Genomic DNA, 21,716 nt, shown 5'->3' with positions numbered 1-21,716 from the left:
CGGCTGTCAACAGATGTACAACTGTGCATCTTTGAAAAGCAGAAATGGAGCCTCCTGTACAACCAACAAGGATGCAGCAAGTGATTTCTGGAAGGTAAGTCAACAACAAAACATTTGTCTTTGCCATTGTTCAGCACATAAAACCACAGTAAAACCAGCTGACCAAATGTGCCGGAGCTCAGTTTGGGTTGCTAGGTAACGTGTAGGTAACAGTGTGTAAAATATGACTCAACAATTGCAAGGTTTTTGAAATGTTTCAGTTTCCAGACACCAAAAAACATAAACTTAGTGCCAAAAAATAAAAACAATTTGCGCTTTGTTTGTTGTTAGAAGAGGTTGAGACCAAAATGGAGGCATAAAAAGTGAATTTTGCATAATATATCCAGTTTAAATCAATATAATCTTCCACACGGATTCTTCAAACTGCTGCTGTGGAGGTTAGAAACTTCCAGTGTTATCTCTTCTTCTTCTTCTACTAATGTCTTTTTTTCCCAGTGTCCTTGTGTCAGGTTGATTTATGGTGTAGCACAGGCAGGAAGTGGAAGAACAAATAAGGAAGAAAAGGTTGGAGAAGAGAAGAAACTTGTGTTTTGGGTCACACTGACTTCATCTCTGAAAGGTCAAAGAGAGAAATAAAATGACTCATTGGTTATTAAGAGCGCAGCACAACAGGAAGCTGCTCAGATAGCAGGAAGTCCATGTGACCTTGTTAACCGTTAATTAACTTAAGCCAGGAAGGTTTTCAGAAACGGAAATCTGCACTGGAAGGAATGTCAGGAATTCTGCTCTGACCTAAAAACCTTCAGAAAATAAGAAATCTGTTCAATTAATTCTACTAAATAAATTATATATTGTTATATTATTTATTGTAGCATTAGCACAGCTTGTTTGCAGCATCTATTAACATTTTCTTATTTCCAATCTGTCTGTCTTGTCGGCTATAGAGGGTCGCATAAGTTTTTTCCGGATGTACTTTAGTAGTTTCAAACTTCCAGCAGGTAAGGTGAAAGAGACAATTTGGGTTAAAAAAAATTGGTCAGTTTTTAACCGATTTCTACACATCAATGGCTTATTACGATGATTTTAGAGTAAATTTGAGAGCAAAAAATCTGAAATTTTTAGATTAATTTCTGAAATTTTCTAAACAAAAAAAACTTGGAAGTTTTCTGAGACTCTAAAGATGTAAATTCTCAACTTTTGAGCTAAAAAAATAAAATTTATTTCTAGAAAATTTCTGCGTTTTCTGTAGAAATTTACTCCTTTTTTCCCCTGTCTATATCAACCCAAATAAGCTGTCATAGTTCTAATCTATATTAATACCAATGAGTATGTCTGGATAATTATTTAGTTTTAGTATTGACTATATCGAAGGATTAATTATTTTTAGCAGCTTCAAATCTCAGTTCATGTCGAGATTGAATTTGTTCAAACTGTAATTCCTCGTTAATGATTTACACTTTTACCATTTAGATTTTTAGTCTTTCCAAAAACTAAAGGAAAACCCAGAAAGTTCTTCAAAGTGCCAAAAGCAGAAAAACAGTCTAAAGGTTGGAGCTCTGTGTGTGTGTGTGTGTGCGTGTGGGTGTGGGTGTGTGTGTGCATGGGTGTGTGTGGGTGTGTGTGTGCGTGTGTGTGTGTGTGTGTGTGTAAGCTCACGGTCAATCATGGTGATGGCGGTCTGAGTCGCCGCTGGACTCGGCTGCCCGGCTGACGACACCCTGACCGTCACCACGTACTTCCTGAACGCGTCCAGATGGTCCAGCGTTACCGCGGTGACTCCGCCGGCCAGCCGCAGGGTCGAGGTCAGCTCCCCGTTGTCGTGGCGACGGCATTCGACCTCGTAGGAGTCGAAGTCAGCGAGCGGTGGCGTCCAGGAGCAGGAGAGGGCGGAGGAAGACAGAGGGAAGCAGTGGATGGACCGCAGAGGAGATGGACCTGCAGGATGGAGTTCTGATAAGTGTGGCAGAAAGGTACTGGTTCTGACTGGACTGTAACACAGCTGATTGTAACTCTGTAATGTTAAAACATTAATATAAAACCTGATTTCTTTCTCCACATGACATGTTGACGTTCAGAAGTGACATAAATCTGCTTCTACAGGCCGACCAGAACAAACTGGGTCGGATTTATAAATACTTCAAATGTGTCCCGGATTATTACTTTTATTTATTTATTTTTTATTCCTTGCGGCGATCACTTTGATCCCTGCAGCCAAAATCTCACAAACACACAGAATGTGATAAAAAATGGATTAAAAAACAAACAGCTATTACTCTGCTGCCACCTGGTGGCCAACCTGAAAATGTTTTTCCATTTTTATGATCTTTGAACTAAAACAGCAAATTAAATTTTATATATCAAATTCAAAAATACTTTATTGATCCCAAAGTGAAATTAAATGTTGTCATAACTTATAGACATAATTTCAATGTCTTCAAATTATTCTTTATTATTGGTATAGCAAAATAATTTCATTATTTTATTTTATTTAATTTTAAACCCCTCAGAACGTTAGTCTATTTCTAGAATATGATTTGCTTAAATATTTTAAATGAAATGTTTGCACTTATTGAATAAAGTTGTCTAAAAGATAATTGTTTTTTCAGCAAATAAATGCTTGTTTTTCCATTTTTATTTCTTTAAACTAACGAAGCACATAAAATTTACATATTATTGATATGTCAAAAATAACTACCTTAATTTATTTAATTTCTGCATGTTTTTTAACCCCAGTAAAAAGTCAGTCTGTCTCCAGAATGACTTGTTTAAACACTTTTTTCATCTATTACATACAATTAGCAAAAACTTTGTTTTACCTGTTTTTATGACCTTTGAACTAAAGCAGCATATGAAATTACTGATATATATTGAAATAATTTCATTATTTTATTTAATTTTTGGAAAAAGAAAGTTAGTCTATCTCCACAATTATTTGTTCAAATATATTTAATAAAATGTTTTCATTTAATAAATAAAATTAGCTAAAAGAAAAAGAAAACAAAGAAAGCTGTTAGTTTTCTCTTTTCCTTTACGCATTCTTGGTTTGAGCAGCTTTATTTTTAACAGTAAATTTTACTGGCTCCGCCTACTTGTTCTGACGCTCTTCTGGATTGGTTGGCTGCTGGCAGTAGGTCCACTTTTGGCTCCGCCCCCGCTGACGGTAGTCACGGTGAAGTTGTACTGTCGTCCTGGAAACATCCCGCTGACGATGCGGCTGCTGCGGTGCGTCTGTGTGACGGACAGCGGGTCGTCTGGCGCCCACTGCAGGCTGAAGTTGTCATAGTCCCCGGAGGCGGGGCCAGACCACAGCAGCTCTACCGACTGATTGGTCGGGCCAGGTCTGACAGACAGGTGGCTGGGCGGCTCTGGAGCTAACAGGACAGAAAAAATAAACCTTAGAATCAACAAATTAGCTTTTTATATTTGTTATTTTTAATGGCTTACAGGTTCGTCCAAATCCTGAGACACTATTGGTCAGATCGCCGCTGTGAGTGATGACATCAGCGCGATACAGCCGGCCGGCGGTCAGACCGAGGAAGGTGTGGCTGCTGTGCTCCGCCCCCAGCATCTGAGCGTCCTGAGCGGATCCGGACGAGTCGTACAGCAGAACCTTAAACCATAAAAACAAATAAAAACTGCTGCATCCGTTTAGGGAAAATTTATTTATTATATTCAGGGTTTCTTCCAAGAATTATCCCTTTTTTTATTTGTAATTTATACATTTGTTTTGATTGCAACAGCAGCAAATTGAACAGATTCTAATACAATGTAATTTTAAATATCCTATTGGAAAATTTAACTTTAAAAAAAGACTAAATAACATCTAAAAACTAAAAACACATGCATTCAAAAATATTTACTTAGTCTTAAATACATTTTTGGGGAACATATTTCAAAAATCATAATTGCAATTAAATAATTGTAATCCAAAATTTAAGAAGCCCAAATTATTGAACATTTCAGATAATAAAAAAATAAGGTCACCATGATATAAAGTAATAATAAAAACAGTAAAGAAAGAGTTAATTTCCACCAACAAACTCAGAAATTTTGAGAATAAACTCCAAAACATTTAATGAAAGAGCAAGGAAAGGAAAATCTTTGACTTTCAGAGCTCAGAAATATTCTTGCTTTTCCAAAAAAATTTATTTTTATGGCTGAAATTTACTTTTCTTTCTTTATCTAATATAATATGTTATCAAAAAATAATCAAAACTATTTAAATGTGGATAAAATAAATCTTGGTTTAAGCTCATATAAATAAAAATCCGTTCCTCTGCCTACATCCTCCAGACATAATATCTACTGATGTTGATGTGTCTACAGTGATACATAATTTTTATTGATTTTGATAAGGACAAGTTTATAGTAAATTAAACTAGCTGTTCACAAAGTGCTGCACATTATAGGAAAGTTGAGCGACAGGAAAAAGTGCAAAAGCAACAGACAGACATTCAGGAGAATGTGTTTGGATTTCTTTTATAAACACCAAAGTGTGTTTACCTGGTAGCTGCTGCAGCTTCCCACTCCATGCTGCCAGCTGACCGTCAGCCTGTCGCTCCGTCCAGAACTCTGGACCTGCAGAGCCGACACCGGAGCCGGGACTGCAGACGACAACAGATGAGGAGCGTTAAAGTGAAGACAGAATGAGGGGACAGTGGGACTCGTCGTGTCGACTGACCGGTTCTGGCGAGGACCGACGAGTCGCTGCTCAGGTCGTGGCTCCAGCTCACCACCAGGAGGCGGTAGAGGCTTCCCGCTCTCAGGCCTGAGAAGACGCAGCCGTCTGCAGCTGGACCCACCTTCTTCCTGTCCACCGGCTCGCCAGCAGTCTGAAAGCAAAACAACATGGTGGCAACAGGAAGCTCTGAAATGAAGCTTCACTACAGAGCGGAGGCGTCACCTCACCTGCTGATGCTGCATCCTGTGATTGGCCGTAGCCTCAGAGACGCTGTAGAGCGACAGGTCGTAGGCATCAACATGGCCGTCTGAGGGACGCCAGGAGAAGCTGAGGGACGTTGTGTTTGCCATGACGATCGTCAGGTTTTGAACAGCAGCAGGACCTGAAAGGGAGAACAAAACTCACTTTAACACCTTTAAGAATCAAATGTAAAAAAAGAAAAAAAAGCAGAAAATATTCCTTCAGTTTAAGAGCAGAAATAAAAAATAGAGTTTAATATTTTGTACTGTTAAATTATCAAAGTTTCTGAACTTTGGGTGTTTTCCCTGACAGTCCAGTTTGATTCAGTTTCATTTTGGACCAAAGTAGCAACATTTGTGCTATTTTCCGCTGTTCCCCTCCTCGCCTATGGGGGCGCTGCAGCAAGAACCACTGAATGAAACAACATGGTGACTGGAGGATTTCTCTTTTGTCGTTAGCAAAAGGATGTTATTTACAGATTAAGTAACTAATAACCAGAGAGCAAAAGTTGATTATTAGGAGATTTTCTTTCAGAACTTCTGGTGTTCTGGGCTGAATATATCTACAGATAAAGTCTTTTTTTGTCTTAATTCCAAAATGTTTGTATTTTTCTACCGTTTTGGATTAATTACTGTTGTGAATCTATTGTTCTTCTAGCAAATGACCATTTTTTGAGTTAATAATTAATCATTTACTAAATTAGTTGATTATTTCCTCCCCATTAATCCAATTAATAGTTTGAGCTCTAATATTTTTGAAGAAGATCACAACATTTGAAAATGTAATAAAAATAAAGATAAAATGTAAGTTCCTAACCTTTAAAAGGCAGTATTATGTGTTTTCCAAGTAACTATGTTACATTAAATTGATATAAAAATGCTGCATATCAAATATAACTTAAAAGAAATTTTACTTTGTTGTTTAATGCCTTAAAATTGGGCCTCTGTCTCTTTAAGAAACTTCTGTTTTTCTGAAACCACCTTCAGGATGTTATCACAACATGGCTCTTTTATTTACCCTCTAACGACGCTTTTACCAGCATTTCACTGAGAAGTAGCTCCTATAATGAGATCTAATTGCTGCTGACTAGCTTGAAGGAGCTGAGTGGGGGAGGAGCTGCACCTCGAAGGTGGGGCTAGGTCCAACCAGGCGTTTTGTGCAGTTGAATGGTTGCCATGGAAATTTTCAAACATGCATGAAAGAATCAAGGCAACACTCCAGGTTTGTTTTAGATGAGGAAATCATATTATATCATGATGAAAAGATAAAAACAAAGCAGATTTTACGTGATACTGCCTCTTTAAAAACGGAAAATGACTCACGGGTTTGTCCTTCTGCTGCGGCCGCCTCCAGCGATGTGACCCCGCCGCTGAGCGTCACCAGCTTCACCCGGTACCTCTTCCCAGAGGTCAGACCCTCCAGCTGCTCGCTCTGACTGTCCTCCGCCACCGACCGGTTCCTCACCACGCCTCCCACTTCGTCCAGCAGCTGCAGGCGGTAGCCATCGAATGCGCCGACCGGACGCTCCCAGCTGACAGTCAGGCTATGGGTGGTGTGTCCGTTATCGGCCTGCAGGGCGGTGACCGCTGCTGGAGCTGCAGGAGGGAAAACGAGCAGTGAGAAGGAAAATCCAAGGCGGTTATTCATCGAACAACTCGACAGCAGCGTTACCTGCTCTGCCAGACGCTGTGTTGCTATTGGTCAGCGTCCCGCTCTGTGATTGGATGGAGACCCGGTAAGCCTGGCCTGGGATCAGATCTAAAAAGTCGAGGGAAGAGATGTGTTTGGGGACGGGACGAATGTCGATGGAAACGCCATCCTGGAAAAGACAAAAGGAGAAAATGTTAGCATCCATCTTCATCTGAAAACGAAGACGCTCCTCACTGCAAAAACACAAAACCTTACCAAGTAATTCTGGTCTAATTTATATGTACGATTGAAATTCACAACAAGCAGTAAATCAATTAATCACATGACAAATGTTCATGATTTATTGTTTTCTCTCTTTTTACCAAAAACTGGAGGATAAAACTTTTCAGTCTGGAAGGACAATGTTGTTTATAGAGACTTTTTTAAATTTTGTATATTTAAAATGTCTTCCAGTTCCAGTGTTAAATGTTCATTAGAATTTAAAGTTTATTGATCTTTGAGCATGTTCTTGCATTATTATGCCACTACTACCATTAAATTACTCGAAAATAGTCTCAAAATAACAATATCATCTTTGACAATTTATTGTCCAGCAAAATTTGTTTTTGTGACAAGTCTCCTTGAAATAAGACAAGGCTAACTTACACTTAGCTTTTCAGTAAAATATAGTTTGTTTTAATGCAATAATTCTTTAATAAATTGATAAAATACTAGTTCCACGGGTAGATTTACTTACAAAATGAGACAAAAAGGATCAACCAGTGAAACTAGTACTTTTTAAAATCAATATTAATTAATTTTTAATCAGATCTGATTTTAACTGATATTTATTTACTTCCTTTTCTAAAAAATTTACAAATAAAAACACGTCTAAATAAAATTAAGTTTGGTAAAAATAATAAAAGCATTATAAACTTGGCAGAAAATACCAAAAACTAATAATAACCAAGACATTCAGAATTTCAGCTGCAACAATTCCCCCCGAAAAAGAAATGATGAATATGGCTTTACTCTCGAGAAAACAAATTAAATTAATCAATAATATGGATTTAATTCCCAGTCCTACAGGGAGAATGTGAGTAAATCCGTCTCACCATGGGTGACAGAGACACTTTGTACAGGTCCAGGTCTCCGGGTCCCGATGTCCAGGAGAAAAGCAACCCAGCGCCAGAGTCCGTCCGGCCGGGTTGGGGAATCAGCCTCAGGTTCTTTGCAGCGCTGGGAACTGAAAGACAGAATTTGTTTTATAAGATCTGGACTCAGATTTGTTTCATCAGGAGAGATGAAGACTTTGGTCCCACCTGTCCGTCCCTCCATCACCTGGGCGACCTGAAGAGGCCCGCTGAAGGTGGACAACATGATCTTATAGAGGCGCCCCGGGGTCAGAGAGGTCAGCAGGTGATGATGCACGTCGCTGCCCAGCATGGCGGGAGGGAAAACCCGGGTGTCGTTAAAGAGCAGAGTCACCTGGAAACAGGTGAAATGACCACTGGGTTAAACTCCACCTTAAACAGGTGATTCAGGTGAGGTTGTTTGTTCACTTTTCCACAGTAAAGTTCAAGCACGTTCAAGGTAAGTTTCCAAACTTTTCCAGCACCACACTTAGACATTATAAATATACTAAAAAGACAGTCTCAGTTCACTATTACATGATATAATTTATTACTGTTATTAAGTTTGTTTGTGATAGTAATTTACATTCTACAGCAGAGACAAATTAAACTAAATTATAACCAAATGTTTTGTTTTGAAATGTCTTTCTTACACTCTAAACACCTGACTAGTCTCAGAACAACATTACTTTCAGAAAGAAATCCCCTACTTTTAATAACATATAAAATATAGGATGATCAGTAAGTGATTGATCCATTAGGAATAATAAATCTTCTTTACACTGAAACAATCCAAACAAACAAACCTACTCAAATTAAATGGTAAAACACAATACAGAAAGAAAGTTACAAAATAATCTCTAAAAAATATTCTTGTTTTATGTATTTTAGCAAGTAGAAATAATTGTAGTAATTCTGGCTGACTTTAAACAAGAAAAGTTTAGTCTGACTTAACTTCAGACAGAGAGAAAAAAAAAGTGTGTCTTTTTATGAAGTGTATGAAAATAACTGGTTTCATCTGTAAATAATGCTTTAAAAAATTATTCTTTGAATAAAACATTCAACTGCAGTTCATCGCAAAACTGTGTACTTTCCAAACCTTGAAAACACAGAATTCAAGCATTTTCATGGATTTAAAGCACCTGTGGTTGTGGTGAATCGGCACTAGATGAATAATGTCAATCATTGATTAAATGGTGAAGATGTTTTATTGTTTAATAGATGCTTAGACTGAACTGACCTCGTAATGGTCGACGTCTCCGAGGGCGGGGCTCCAGGTAACGTTCAGCTCTGATGTTCCTGCGTTCTTGACCGACAGATTCCTCACAGCTGCAGGAACTGAAAAACAAAACCGTCGGTGAGAAACCATACCAGCGCCGGTCCGGTTCCCCTCCTGAAACTCCAACTCACGAGTTCGTCCATGGGTGGAGATGCTGCTGACGTAGCTGCCGCTCCATGTTTCCACGGTGACGGTGTAGAGTCGCCCTGGCGTCAGAGACGAGAAGGCGCACTCGTTGTGTCCGGTGGGGACGCTCTGGTTCTGCAGGATGGTGTGGTTGTAGCTGATCAGAACCACATAGCGGTCCAGATCTCCTGCTGCGTGATGCCAGTACACCTGCAGACAGTGCAGGAGTTAAAACACCTGTCTGCTAACAGGAACACCAGAAGGTTTTACACTGTAGACAGCTGCAGGTCTGTTGGCCGCTGAGTAATGTTCCTGCTTTACTGCAACAGTTTATTCAGTTACAAATGTAGCTTTAATGCAAAATTACAATCAGTTCAACTTGCAGCTTTATTGAATTTCTGTAGCAACGAAACTAAGGAAATGTATCTTTGTTGCAGCAGTTCAATCAGTTACAATTGCTGCAGCTTTGTTGCAAGAGTTTTAGTTACAAATGTAGCTTTGTCGCAATATTCCAATCAGTTAAAATGTTGCAGATTTATTGCAACTTTTCAGCCAGTTTAAAATGTTGCACAGTTTTGCTAAATTAATGGCATAATACCATACTTTTTTTTTGTTAAAAGTTGTTTATTTTGCCTAAAACATCTTTTGGAAATAAAGAGGTGGTGACATTTTTAAATTTTTTATTAATTTCTGTTTACCAAACATAAATTTGGTAAACATTTACTTCTTTCAGGAAAAAGTTTTTTTGTTTTATTGCCTCACCTTGAGGTAGTCGTCTCTTCCAGCGTGAACAGCATTTGGGTTTCCAGCCGTCGCCGGTTCTGTAAGACGAACACAACAAACCCAGATTGGTACCTTAAATAAAACAAACAAAAAAAACAACAACAAACATGTGAAAACATCCAGGAAAGTCTCACGTGTTCGAGCCTGGACCACAGTGGTGTTCTCCAATCCGCTGCTCCTGGTTACTATGACGACTGAATACAGGTGTCCGGCCTCCAGCGAGTTGAAGGAGCACTCAGGCGGCGAGGAGCTGGACACGGGAAGCATGTGGACGGTCCGCTTCCTGTCCTCCAGCTGGACCAGGTAGCTGTCCACCACGCCATCCGCAGGTAGCCACGAGACGTACAGAGCGTCTGACCTGCCACCGTTGGCAACCGTCACCTTGGAGACGGCGGCTGGCGCTGAGAAATTACATCAAATAGAAAAAGACAGTGGGAAAACCTGTCAACAAAACTCAATCATGTTCCAGAATCTGAAGGATCAAATTTAATAAACAGTTCATTTTAAATATGTTGGACATTTCAGATGGTGGATTATTTTTCATTATGAGAATCCAGTAAACATTTAATAAACATCAAAAGGCTCAAACACAAACTGGCAAGAGAATATGAGCTCAACTTGTCAATCGCAGTGATTCCATCAAGTTTTTATTATATCCACATATAAAAGTAACACATTAGAAATTCTACACAAAATCCGCAATTTTGCAAAAAAAATTTAAAATTCGCTTGAGATTGTTTTCGGTTTTCCGAAAAAGAGTTAATGAGAAAAAAGGAAGATGAAAAGTATGAAGGCATATTAGGACCATAGAAGATAGGAAAATAAAAGGAATAGTAAATTTCCATAAAATAATCTTAGAAATTTTCTAGAATAAACAAGGAAGGTTGAGTTTCAGTAGTTGGGAATTTGCCAGAAAAACAAACAAAAAAAATTGCATTTCCATAATTTGAAAAAAAAGTAAGGGAAATTTTAGTTTGAAAAGTCAAAAATTTGCTAGAAAAAAATCTGAAATTAATCTAACAATTTCTGAGTTTCTTCTAGCAAGTTTTTTACTTTTTAAATTCAGAAATGTTTTTGCTTTTTCAATTAAATTTCTGATTAATCTCAAACCGTATAAACCAGTTCATGGAAACGAGCCCAATTTACTTGTTTTTTTCTTTTTCGCAACACTTCAAAAGTTTGCTCAAAATTTGCATAATTGCTAATAATTGTTTCCTTTTCGTAAATGGGGTTTTATAACTAGAGTTAAGTTGTTGTTATTTTTTCAGATCTCATGTTCGACTCCCTAATTTAAGATTAAATTAATCAAAAATACTTGGAAAAACAAAAAGTCTGAAGCCTTAAAAGGGAGAGTAAAGACTCATTGGTCCTCACAAACCACAAATACAGGTATACACACACAAATTTCCTGCTAAGAAAATTTATTGTATGGACACAATTTTTTCCACCTATTGTCAAAACATTGTAGAGTATGTGTGTGTGTGTGTGTGTGTGTGTGGGTGGGTGTGTGTGTGTGTGTGCGGGTGTGTGTGTGTGTGTGTGTGCGTGCGTGCGTGCGCGTGTGTGGGTGTGTGTGCGTGTGTGTGTCCTGGGAGTGTCTTTGTCCTTGTGGAACATTCCAAGCTTTCTTTTTTAGGCACGTCGGACATTGTTTTAAGCAGCGCCTGATATTATCACATTCTTTGCAAGAACTGTGACCCGGCACACAAATCACAAAGAAAAAAAACAAACAAATCTCAATCTTGAACTTAAAAAAAAAGACCATTTAAGGAGATAATGCAGTTTTGCTGTTAGGCCTCCACTGTGGCTCCTAACTTCGAACAAAATAAATGCTAAATAAGAAATAAATATTTTAAGATGTAATGATTAAAAAAATTGGGTATAAAGGCTTTTGTGAATGAAAATGCATTTTTTTAATGCAATTTCATGCATAAAAAACATTTCCACAAAGATTGTCACCAGTAGTGTGAGGAATATACTTTTTAGTTAAGTCATTTTTTGCAAACTGCAAGATTTTTCATTTCCTATAAAACATAAAGGTCCCATTTAATTCACCTAAAAACTAAAATAAAATAGTATAATTTAAATTTAAGTTGGATTAGGTTCCTATTTTCATATAAAATCCATTCGAGTCTGTGTTTTTAATTTAAAGAAATGCAAACAAGCTGAAGCATTCACATTCAAGTATGCACACACACACACATATATATTATATATATATATGAATTATGCTTAGCAGTTTAAATTTAACTTGATTTCTTTAAGTGTAATAATAAATGTAGACAAATATATATTTTCTAAGCAGCAGATGCATCAGGTAGTCTTAAAATGGATCTACAATAATGGACTTTATTATATATACATTTTAATGAACAAAACTTAAAAAGTTACTTTTTTTCCAGTAGACTTTTTAAAAAGAAATATATATATAATTTATTTATAATTGTAATTTAAAATTAATTTTTCTCTTCCTGGTCTTATTCTGAATATTTTGCAGCTGAAATAAAATGAAATACATAACAATAAACATTGTAAACCTAAATAAAAATCAAATATGTTTCTTTAAACATAGAGCTAATGTAGATCTGTACAAAAATTTTATTAGTAAATATTCAAATTCAATTTAAATTCAAAAATACTTTGTTGGTCCCAAAGGGAAATATAGCCCTCTTTAAATACTTTAAGTAATTTCTGACAAAGAATTCTTAAAAAAGAAGCAATTTCTGATAAACTAAACCTAAAGCTAAATGAACATTCTGGTAATTCTTATTGTAATATTTTATTTTCTGAACAGCCGTGCTTCGGTCACATCGGGACATTTTGAATCGTAATGTTTGAACATTCCTGCTCTGTTGATTGTTTGGTCCGACGGCTTGCTGAGGTTTCCTGTTTTGGCCGCTGATTGTGTTCGTTGGGAAAAAACCTGGATGGGAATATTGTATCTACACAATAAGATCCCAACTGACTGCCAAGCAAACATGGTTACATAAGCCACTGTGTGTTTGTTTGTCATTAGCGGTTCTGAACAATAAGTTTCCTGTGCAGAAAGCAGCCTCTGCTTTTTTATTCAAGCACACCAAACCATGTAGAACGGCGTAAACTCACCTGTTCGAGCCTCCAGACTGATTGGTTTAGACTGCAGCTCCCCGCTGATAGTGGCAGCCTGCAGCCTGTAGAGGGTGCCAGGCGTCAAACTGGTCAGAACCAAAGAGTTAGAACCAGCTGGAACGCTGTGGTTCTGGACAACAACACTGCAGGACCAGAAGAGTGGAGTTTGATGAGAAACTCAAGTGTTTTCAGAAAACAAAATGGTTTCAATGTATTTTACTGGGATTTTATGTGATTAACAGAAATTAGTGCATTTTTATTGAATAAAAATGATTCATGGTTTTCGATGTTTTCTACAAATAAAGATCAGAAATGCTCAGCACAATTAGCGCCCCTCATTATAGGACATTTAAATGTCAAAATTAAATTGGTGTTTGAGGGTCTTTCAAGGGCAGATATAATCTGGATTAAAGCTAGCGCTTTAGCAATAGCTTACGCTTAATACACTGTTGGTATAGTGCTATAGCATTAGCCTTAGCTAAATAGTATGTTGGTATAGCGCATTAGCATTAGCTTCTGCTAAATAACATGTTGGCTTAGCGCTTTGTTGTTAGTGGAACTAATATTTATGATTAGTGTTTTAGCATTAGCACAACTAACATTTTAGCTAGCTGTTCCCACCTGCGTTTATTTTGAAAAAGTGTTGAAAATTATTCATTTTTCCTCTATTTCACAATCTTGTGCTAATATGTGTCAATTTCTGAGGCAAAATCCCAATAAAATATTCAGAGTTTGTGGTTATGTGACAAACGTTACAACCAAAAAACTTTAGAAAGCAAAGTTTACTCATCATTACGTACCTGTTTCGCAGCAGAGTGAGGTTGTACGAGTCCACGTCTCCTGGTGGTTTCTTCCAGGTCACCTGAAGGCTGTCGACTCCCGAGTTGCTCAGGCTGATCGTACGCAGCGCCATCGGAACTGAAGCACCACGAACATTCATCTCAGCAAAACTACAACTGCATTTGTTTAATCACCTCAACAAAACAGGATTGTTGACACACCTGTCCTTCCCTCCACTGATACAGATGTGTTCAGATTCCCACTCCTCGTCGTCACGGTGATGACGTACCGCCGTCCAGGGGTGAGCACGTTGAACGTGCACTCTCTCATGTTCGGCTCCACCTGGCGCATGTCCACGATAGTGTCACCTGGAAGATGGCAGCGATTATACAAAAACCATCCAAGCTGAAAAACATTCATCTATCTCTAGCAGGGATTTGGTGTTACCATGGCGAATGGTGAGGAAGTAGTCATCACGTGACCCAGAAGGGGCGTGGTTCCACATGGCGCTGAGCAACGTCTCATCCGAGTGGCGAATGTGGAGATCTGCCACCGGAGCGGGAGCTGCAGGCGAGTTTTACCCACATTAGTTAAAAGATCAACACGTTGATGATGTTTGCAAAAACAATATTTTGCAACAAAAACACTGTTTCAAATAAATTATCGCGAAAATTCATAATATTTGGAAACCGCAATAAACCCAAAACAGGGCAGTCATCCAGCAGGACACTGTTTTAGAGTTAAAACGTTTTTAAAAAAAATAACACTTGGTAATTGTGTGTTATTGGAAAACATTATTAAAAATAGAAAACACCAACTGAAAAAAAGGCAAATATAAAAATAAACTAAAATAAATCAACAGTGCTTAGCCTGGTGGGGGCACAAGTAAAGCCTGGTGGCCCGCCAGGCTTAAAATACTCTGGGGGAAACCCTGAACATGCAAATCTATTATTTTTTTAATTTAAATATAATGAAATTCTGGGTCCACGTAAAGTAGAAAGCTGCACAATTTATGTTCAAAGCAAGAAAAAACTTTAACTTCCACACATTATTTAGAAAATGGTTTGTAACACAGGAGGAAGGAAATAAAACAATGTGCGAGAGGAAGCAAAAAGAGTTTTTGTATATCAGTGATAAGTTCAAACAAAGAACAATTACAAACCAGCTTAAAAAAACTATAAAAATCAACTGATCAGAATATATGTTGTATAGGATGGGTGCCTCAAAGGCCAAAATTGCTATTGTTGATGATATCCTCAGAAATCAGATATTCTTCAGGAAATTTTGACTTTAATTTCCAGATTCTGACTTTTGATCTCAGAAGATTAAAGCAGAATTGTAAGAAATAAAAAGAATTATGAGAAAAAAATTGAATTTTGAGAAAAATGTAAGAATTCTAAGATTAAAGTCAAATATTATTTTTCTTCAGTGACCCTAATTCTCTTCCATACAATTGCCATGAGTATTGGTCTTATTACTTTTTACCGTCTGTTCCAAATAAATAAGTAAAGTTAATGTCTGACCCGTTGACCCATAACAGCTGCTCTCGCCCGCCAGTCCTCCACTCTCCACTCTCAGCGTGGCTCGGTACCGCCTGCCAGGCGTCAGTTCTGTCCCCGGAAAGCTAAAGTTCACCGCATCTCGGCCCAGTGCGGTGTCGACCAGCTGCTGCACGCCATCTAACAGGAAAACCCTGTAGTTCTCCCAGCGGCCAGCGGGGGGCGCCCACGTTAGCAGAAGGCCGGCAGAAGAAGGAGACAGCTGGAGGTGTGACGCCGCCGCCGGAGCTGAAGGTCGAACAGAAGCAGGATGGAGATGAAGAAGGAATAAAAAACAAACATAAGGAGTTTGGCTCCGTTTTTTTCTCACCTGTCCTGACGGTGAGTTTTGATTGGTTCGTCAGAGAGCCGCTGACTGACATCACTTCCACCTGATAGGCCGAGCCGGGGGTGAGCTTGTAGGCAGCGACCTCGGTGGCGTTTCCAGGCTCAGTCGTTTCCTGCACTATCGTGTCGTTGTCGAAGAAGGTGACGACCATGGCGTCCACGTCACCTTCGGGACGTTGCCACGACAACCGGAGGCTGGTGCAGTTGTTTTCCGAGGTGACGTTGGAAATGGCGGCGGGCGCTGGTGAGGGAACGCAGAGTTAAAACCTTCTCTTTCATCCACATCGCTCCGTTTCTGTTTGCGTTACCTGTCCGAGCCTCGACCGTCCTGCTGCTCTGCAGGCCGCCGGCCTCCGTCACCATGGTAACGACGTACAGGCGCCCCGGAGTCAGGTCGTTGAGTGTGTGCCGCGTCGTCGTGCTTCCTAAAGTCTCATTCTTCAGCAGATCTGGAGATACAAACAGTTACATGAGCCTGAAGCTGCTTGTTTCCTGGTAGAGACGCACAATTCAGTTTTCTTCTCTGTGGTTTATTATTTATACATTCTAGCTTATTCCCAATAGTTTTGAGTTTTAGCTGGGCAATGTAGCGTAAAAATAAATCTAAAATTTTTTTGCTCACTTTCTTTTCTAAAAAAAAGAGCAAAAATTATTTTTAAAAAGTGGCTTTTATTTCAATCATTCCTTCTGTGAGTCAGACAGAAAGAGTCTGTGAGTATCAGAGAATTTTAGATTACTAATGAGAATGTTGTTACAATAGAAGCAAAAAACAAAATAATATTTTATAAGAAACAATCTTAGTTACAAAAACTGTTAATATGCATAAAAGCTAATTTTGTGCTTTTTTTCTTCAAAATAGACTCTATTGTTTGCATGATTGTTTTTATTGTTTAAAGCCCTGCGACTGATAGTAATTTGATACTAATATATTAAAAAATAAAATGTTTCTTTTAAGTATTATCTCAAACACTTTTAACAAAGTTTTCTCAACGTTCCTCGTTTTAATATTTTGTCATTTTCTTGTGTTGCAGTTCTTATAAAATTTCAAATTTATTCTGCTAATCTGACTTTATTCCCCTATTAATAAAATTTTATTTTCGTCTGACTGTATTCTTGAAATATTCTGACTTTATTCTCATAATTAACAAAAACATCGTAGCTTGGCGCTGATATTCAGTCGTAGAGTTTTCCTGAAATCAAACGGTAAATAAATAGAAATGCAAAATGCTTGTGAAACAAGATGGCTGCCGTGGGCACTAACATCACTCTGAACTATGGAAACCCTTAGGAATGCACTGCTGGAAAAAAAATCCTGTTTCATCAAAAATGTTATCTTTGAAAACCATAAATTTGGTTAATTGATCAAATTGATTTATAGTGCAGACAAATGAAAAGTTAACTTTCTAAATTCTGAATTATAAACTTACCGGACTGATTGGAGATCTGGGCTTTTTCCCGCAGCTGCAGCCTGAAGCGCTGCGTCCTGCCTGGGCCGGCCTGCCAGGAAAGGCCCAGGCTGCTGCAGGTCCTGGAGGTCACAGCCAGGCCGACCACCGCTGACGGTCCTGATGCAACAAAACACAGAAACCGTCAGAAAACACATTTAAATCAGCTTTTACAGTGCATACACACCTCAGATCTAAAGTTTCAACTACAAAAAACCGGAGCAGCAGAGATGTTTCATCCTGATAAGATTGGCACAAACACACACCCATCAGTCCTCGGAGACAGAACTGATGGGAAAACAAACTAGAACTTTAAAATGGGTCGAGATGTTTTTTGCTTTTTAGTGACTCACACTGTGAGGAGACAGATGCTCTTCCTGCAGAGATCTTCTCAAACTTTACATCCAAAACAGATAAAATAAACCTTCAAAGGAAGTCCAACTGTTTACGACAAAGAGCTTCAATACCAAACAGACAGTTCACAGAACCGGTTTTAAGCTTTTTGGCACCAGCAGCTCCACATAAAGACAATCTGTTCACATTTCCTCTTCAACTGATGAAAAATCCCAAAGAAAAGTTTGACAAAAAATCTTTTAGACTGGATTTTAGTTTCAACAGATTGAGTTCAAAGTTTCTAAATGAAATGAAAAATGTTGGGAGAGTAATGAATGAATTAATTAATGAATGGATGGATGGATGGATGGATGAACGGATGAACGGATGGACGGACGGACAGACGGACGGATGGACGGACAGCAGCTCCTAAATCTCCTAAATCCCTCAGACTGTAAATTTTAAATGTTCTTCAGTAAATCAAGCTGAATTTTAATCACCACATTTTTAATCATCATAATGAACCTTCCCTTTAATGGATCTGCACATTTAAAGGGGCGTCCATCATGTTTTCATGGTCAAACCATCAAGAGTTTCAAGAGTTCAGAAACTAAAACAAAAGTTTCTAAAGGTCAGCGGAGCCTCCAGAGATAAGGCCGCTCCTGCAGGACGGGCCGACTGTTTGCAGGTTACCGTCGGGACTCAACTGGACGCTGCAACGCCCCGTTTCCTCCAAACGCAACACGCACGCAGCCTCACACCCTTTCCCACAGAACAAAGAAACAATGGAGGCAGGAAATGGCTGAACCCAGAGCTCTGCCCACCATGGAAATACACACCAAGGGTCCAACTTCTGTTCTGGACGTCCGCCAGCATGCTAACACACACACACACACCTGCACGCCCACACACACACGTTAACACGCAGCACTGCAGCTCTATCACTCTGCCTCAGCAGGGCTGCGGTTCCTGTAGCTAATCACAGAGCCGCAGAGAGGGGAAGCTTCATGACATTAACTCTGAGACACGCAGGGTGGGGGGTTTGTTCACTTCTGTCAAAATACACCGTTCATTTATTTCTGTAATTATATTCAACTAAAGATGGAAACAATCAACTTTTATTAATGGTTTATTAGATTAAAATTAGTTCCAATTTTTAGTGTTGTAGTTTGGCCTCCATCCAGCAGAGGGCAGATCTGGCAATCCTTAAGGAGCCAGTTGATACAGAAACAAAGATGGCGGAGCGATACCAGAATGGGAAAGCAAAACGGTCCAAACAGAATCCGGTTTGAGATAAAAAATTCACTTTATGCAGTTCTGTTTAGAAATATAAACACTCAACAAACTCTTTAAGGTTTAGCTTAAGCTGAGCTTCATGACGGAGGAGCATCAATTTCTCAACTACAAAGGAAAGGATGTACAACGGCGTATTAGACCATGACAGGCAAGAAAATGAGTACATTTCTGCCAAAAAGCGCATAGGTTAATCTCAGCAAATTCCACCAAATTATTGACTTTGAAAGTCAAATTTCCAAGTTTCCAAGATTAATCTCAAATTTGTCATTTATTTTCAAGCAATTTTTTCAAGCGAGTTTTGTCTAGAGACTAAATTCAAAATTTCAGAATTTTTTCTTTCAAATTTTCAACTTTTCATACTCAGACATTTTTATTTTTTGCAGAAAACATCTAGTAATCTCAAAATTTCTATCTTTTTAGCACATTTTACTTTTCTTACACTAAAATGTGAAAGATTAATATAAAAAAAAGTTTCTGCAAATTTTTTGACTTTTCTCACAATGAAGAGAATTTTTGAGCTTTAACTCAACCTTTCAGATTTTTTTTCATGCAAATTTTCAACTTTTCAAACTCAAAAATTTTGATTTTTTTCTAGAAAATGTGACTAATCTCAAACTTTCAGTTTTTTTTCTCACAAATTTTCTCAAGTTTTTTGGAAGAAATTTAACCGTCCATTTTCCATTAAGTTGAGACAGTTGTACAGCAGATAGACATCGCCTCCCTACAAAAGGATCCACTAGACAGGCTATATGTTTCCATTACCTTTCACAATAATGGAAAGTTCAGTGGAAGAAAAAACTGTGGCGGATAATTGCAGCCTGAAGAAAATTACAAATCAAAGGCTATTTTAGGCAATTCAGATTCGCTTTTTTTCCCATATCTGACTCTTTCACAGAAGTCTGAACGATCTAATTCAGATCTTTCCATTTATTAGTTTCCTTCGTTTTGTTCTGAAGTCTCTTTACTCGGTGGCTACATAAATCATATCAGTTGGACACATGTGAAGAGAACACCATGACCTTTAAACAGCGGATATGTAATCAGACAGTCAGGCTGAGAGGCTGTCAACGTTATGAATGTAGGAGGAAGGAAATGCCTCTGCAGGCAACAGCTTAAATATGCAGAAGAAGAGCAAAGAACGGCTATTAATAGACAAAGATGTAATAAAAAGTTTTGAATAAAATCAGAACAACAATAATGTGAAAACTTATATTTTCTTTCAATCTGTGTTGTGTTGATTTAAATATAATAACTTTGTCCAGAATGTGTGTTTTGGGGTGAATTTTACTTTTTTAAATAAGTTTTTTGTTAGATGTTTAAACCAAATACAGCAGTTTGTTCTGTTTTCCTTTTCTTCTGCCATTAAATCCTATTTAAATCCTATTTTAACTATAATACAAAAATAAAATTTCTAATATTGTTTTTATCCCCTAGAGTTGAAATCCATTAAAAATGAACTGCTTTACAACATAACATGTTTTATCAACTGTAAATTTGCATATTTGGGGAGAGAAAGAGAAATCTATCTTTTATCTATTTTGAATTAAATAAAATTAAATAAGTGTTGTTATTAATGTTTGAGGCTCAGATTGTTGGGTACTTCCCTCTAAAAATATTAGTCAAAAAGATACTTTAATAGGTAATAGTTTCATTAAAGACAATGAAAAAAATCTAAATTCCATCAACTTTTGCTGTAAATGATGAAAACGTAAGTTATTATCTAATTTGATTTTAAAAATTAAAAAATACAGATACATGACAATTCTGTAGCAACATTTGTCTCACAGGTGGAGCAACTTATTTTCAAATTGCACAAAAAATAAACTCTTAATTGTTTGAAGGGTAAAACTGACTTTAAAAGAAAAATTTTCTGTTGAATTAGAGTAAAAAATTAATTAACTCCTCTAGGAATAAATAACAAACAGAAAGTATTACCAACATTTGTCAAATTTAGGTGAGCATTTATCATGATATAAAGTTTTTGCTGGACTATGAATTGTCTCAGAAGTTATTGATATAACGGATAATATTGTTTTGAGAGAATTTTCAAGTTATATAATGATAATAATGCAAGAACACATTCTCAAACATCGACAAACTTTAAACTCAAATGAAAATTTAAGACTAAAAGAAGATATTTTAAAAATACAAAATAAATAATCAAAACAATAAATAAAATGAATTATGACGTCTCTTTAAACAAACTTGTCCTTCAAAAAAAGGAGCCAAAATGCCAAACTGAAAACTTTTCTCATCCAGTTTTTGGTAAAAAGAAAAAAACAATAAATCATGCAAATGGAAATTATTGAAATTATGATGCGATTAATCAAATCTAAGCTTCAGTTTCTGTAACTCACTGGTGTGCAGCGTCACGTTGGCCGACTCATCGTCCGTCTGCGATCGGACCTGCAGCAGGTAGGCGGCTCCAGGCTCCAGGTGATCCAACGCGCAGGTGAAAACTCCGGCGCCGGGCGGCCGCTCCGTTTCATTCCCCTGCAGCTCACGCTCTGTGACTGTGCGACACTCGGAGGAGTCTGTTCCGACGTCCGGCGACGCCACGGAGAAGGAGCAGTTCAGTCCGGCGGTAGTCAGAGTCAGAGAAACGGAGTTCGGACCGGACGCCGATCCAGACACAGAGATGCTGCAGGGAGCGGAGGATGCAGGATGCTCTGTGGGAGCTGCACTGCTCACAACCTGCAGCAGCACACAGAGCACTTTAACGGACTTTCAGGACAATGATGACTTTAACTTTACACCTACACAAAATATGAATAACATTTACTAGAGCTCATACGTTTTTCTCACAGTAAAATTCAAGCATTTAAAGTTGTCAAACTTTTCCGATAGATAAAAATAATACAAATAAACTGAGAAAAAAGAGAGTATAAATCCATTATTTTGTGATATAATTTATTACTGTTATTAAAAATATCTTGACAAACGTTCTACATCCTACAGCAGAGACAAAATACATTTAAATGGGACAATAGTGTATGT

The 21,716-nt window shown here is 37.9% G+C and overlaps 1 protein-coding gene across 2 annotated transcripts in view; it reads right to left on the bottom strand.

Annotated features, from left to right (window-relative positions):
* Positions 1-21,716, bottom strand: part of ptprb (protein tyrosine phosphatase receptor type b) — a 37,597-nt gene that overhangs the window by 10,935 nt on the left and 4,946 nt on the right. The window contains exons 2-24 of one of the 2 annotated variants that reach the window (XM_032589391.1): positions 21,077-21,413; positions 17,073-17,210; positions 15,954-16,094; positions 15,629-15,886; positions 15,283-15,546; positions 14,207-14,323; positions 13,981-14,127; positions 13,780-13,897; positions 12,977-13,122; positions 10,006-10,272; positions 9,851-9,909; positions 9,094-9,298; positions 8,924-9,021; positions 7,873-8,038; positions 7,666-7,796; positions 6,593-6,740; positions 6,244-6,516; positions 4,909-5,063; positions 4,682-4,832; positions 4,504-4,604; positions 3,445-3,610; positions 3,090-3,371; positions 1,657-1,935 (exon numbers count right to left, since the gene is read on the bottom strand). In XM_032589391.1, coding sequence (XP_032445282.1) covers positions 1,657-1,935; positions 3,090-3,371; positions 3,445-3,610; positions 4,504-4,604; positions 4,682-4,832; positions 4,909-5,063; positions 6,244-6,516; positions 6,593-6,740; positions 7,666-7,796; positions 7,873-8,038; positions 8,924-9,021; positions 9,094-9,298; positions 9,851-9,909; positions 10,006-10,272; positions 12,977-13,122; positions 13,780-13,897; positions 13,981-14,127; positions 14,207-14,323; positions 15,283-15,546; positions 15,629-15,886; positions 15,954-16,094; positions 17,073-17,210; positions 21,077-21,413 — 4,147 coding nt within the window. Of the gene's footprint in view, positions 1-1,656; positions 1,936-3,089; positions 3,372-3,444; positions 3,611-4,503; positions 4,605-4,681; positions 4,833-4,908; positions 5,064-6,243; positions 6,517-6,592; positions 6,741-7,665; positions 7,797-7,872; positions 8,039-8,923; positions 9,022-9,093; positions 9,299-9,850; positions 9,910-10,005; positions 10,273-12,976; positions 13,123-13,779; positions 13,898-13,980; positions 14,128-14,206; positions 14,324-15,282; positions 15,547-15,628; positions 15,887-15,953; positions 16,095-17,072; positions 17,211-21,076; positions 21,425-21,716 lie in introns of both variants that reach the window. The other variant, XM_032589389.1, reaches the window with a different exon arrangement.

The sequence above is a fragment of the Xiphophorus hellerii genome, chromosome 17 (assembly GCF_003331165.1).
Source record: "Xiphophorus hellerii strain 12219 chromosome 17, Xiphophorus_hellerii-4.1, whole genome shotgun sequence".
NCBI lineage: Eukaryota > Metazoa > Chordata > Actinopteri > Cyprinodontiformes > Poeciliidae > Xiphophorus > Xiphophorus hellerii.
This window is presented reverse-complemented; position numbering and strand designations above follow the sequence as displayed.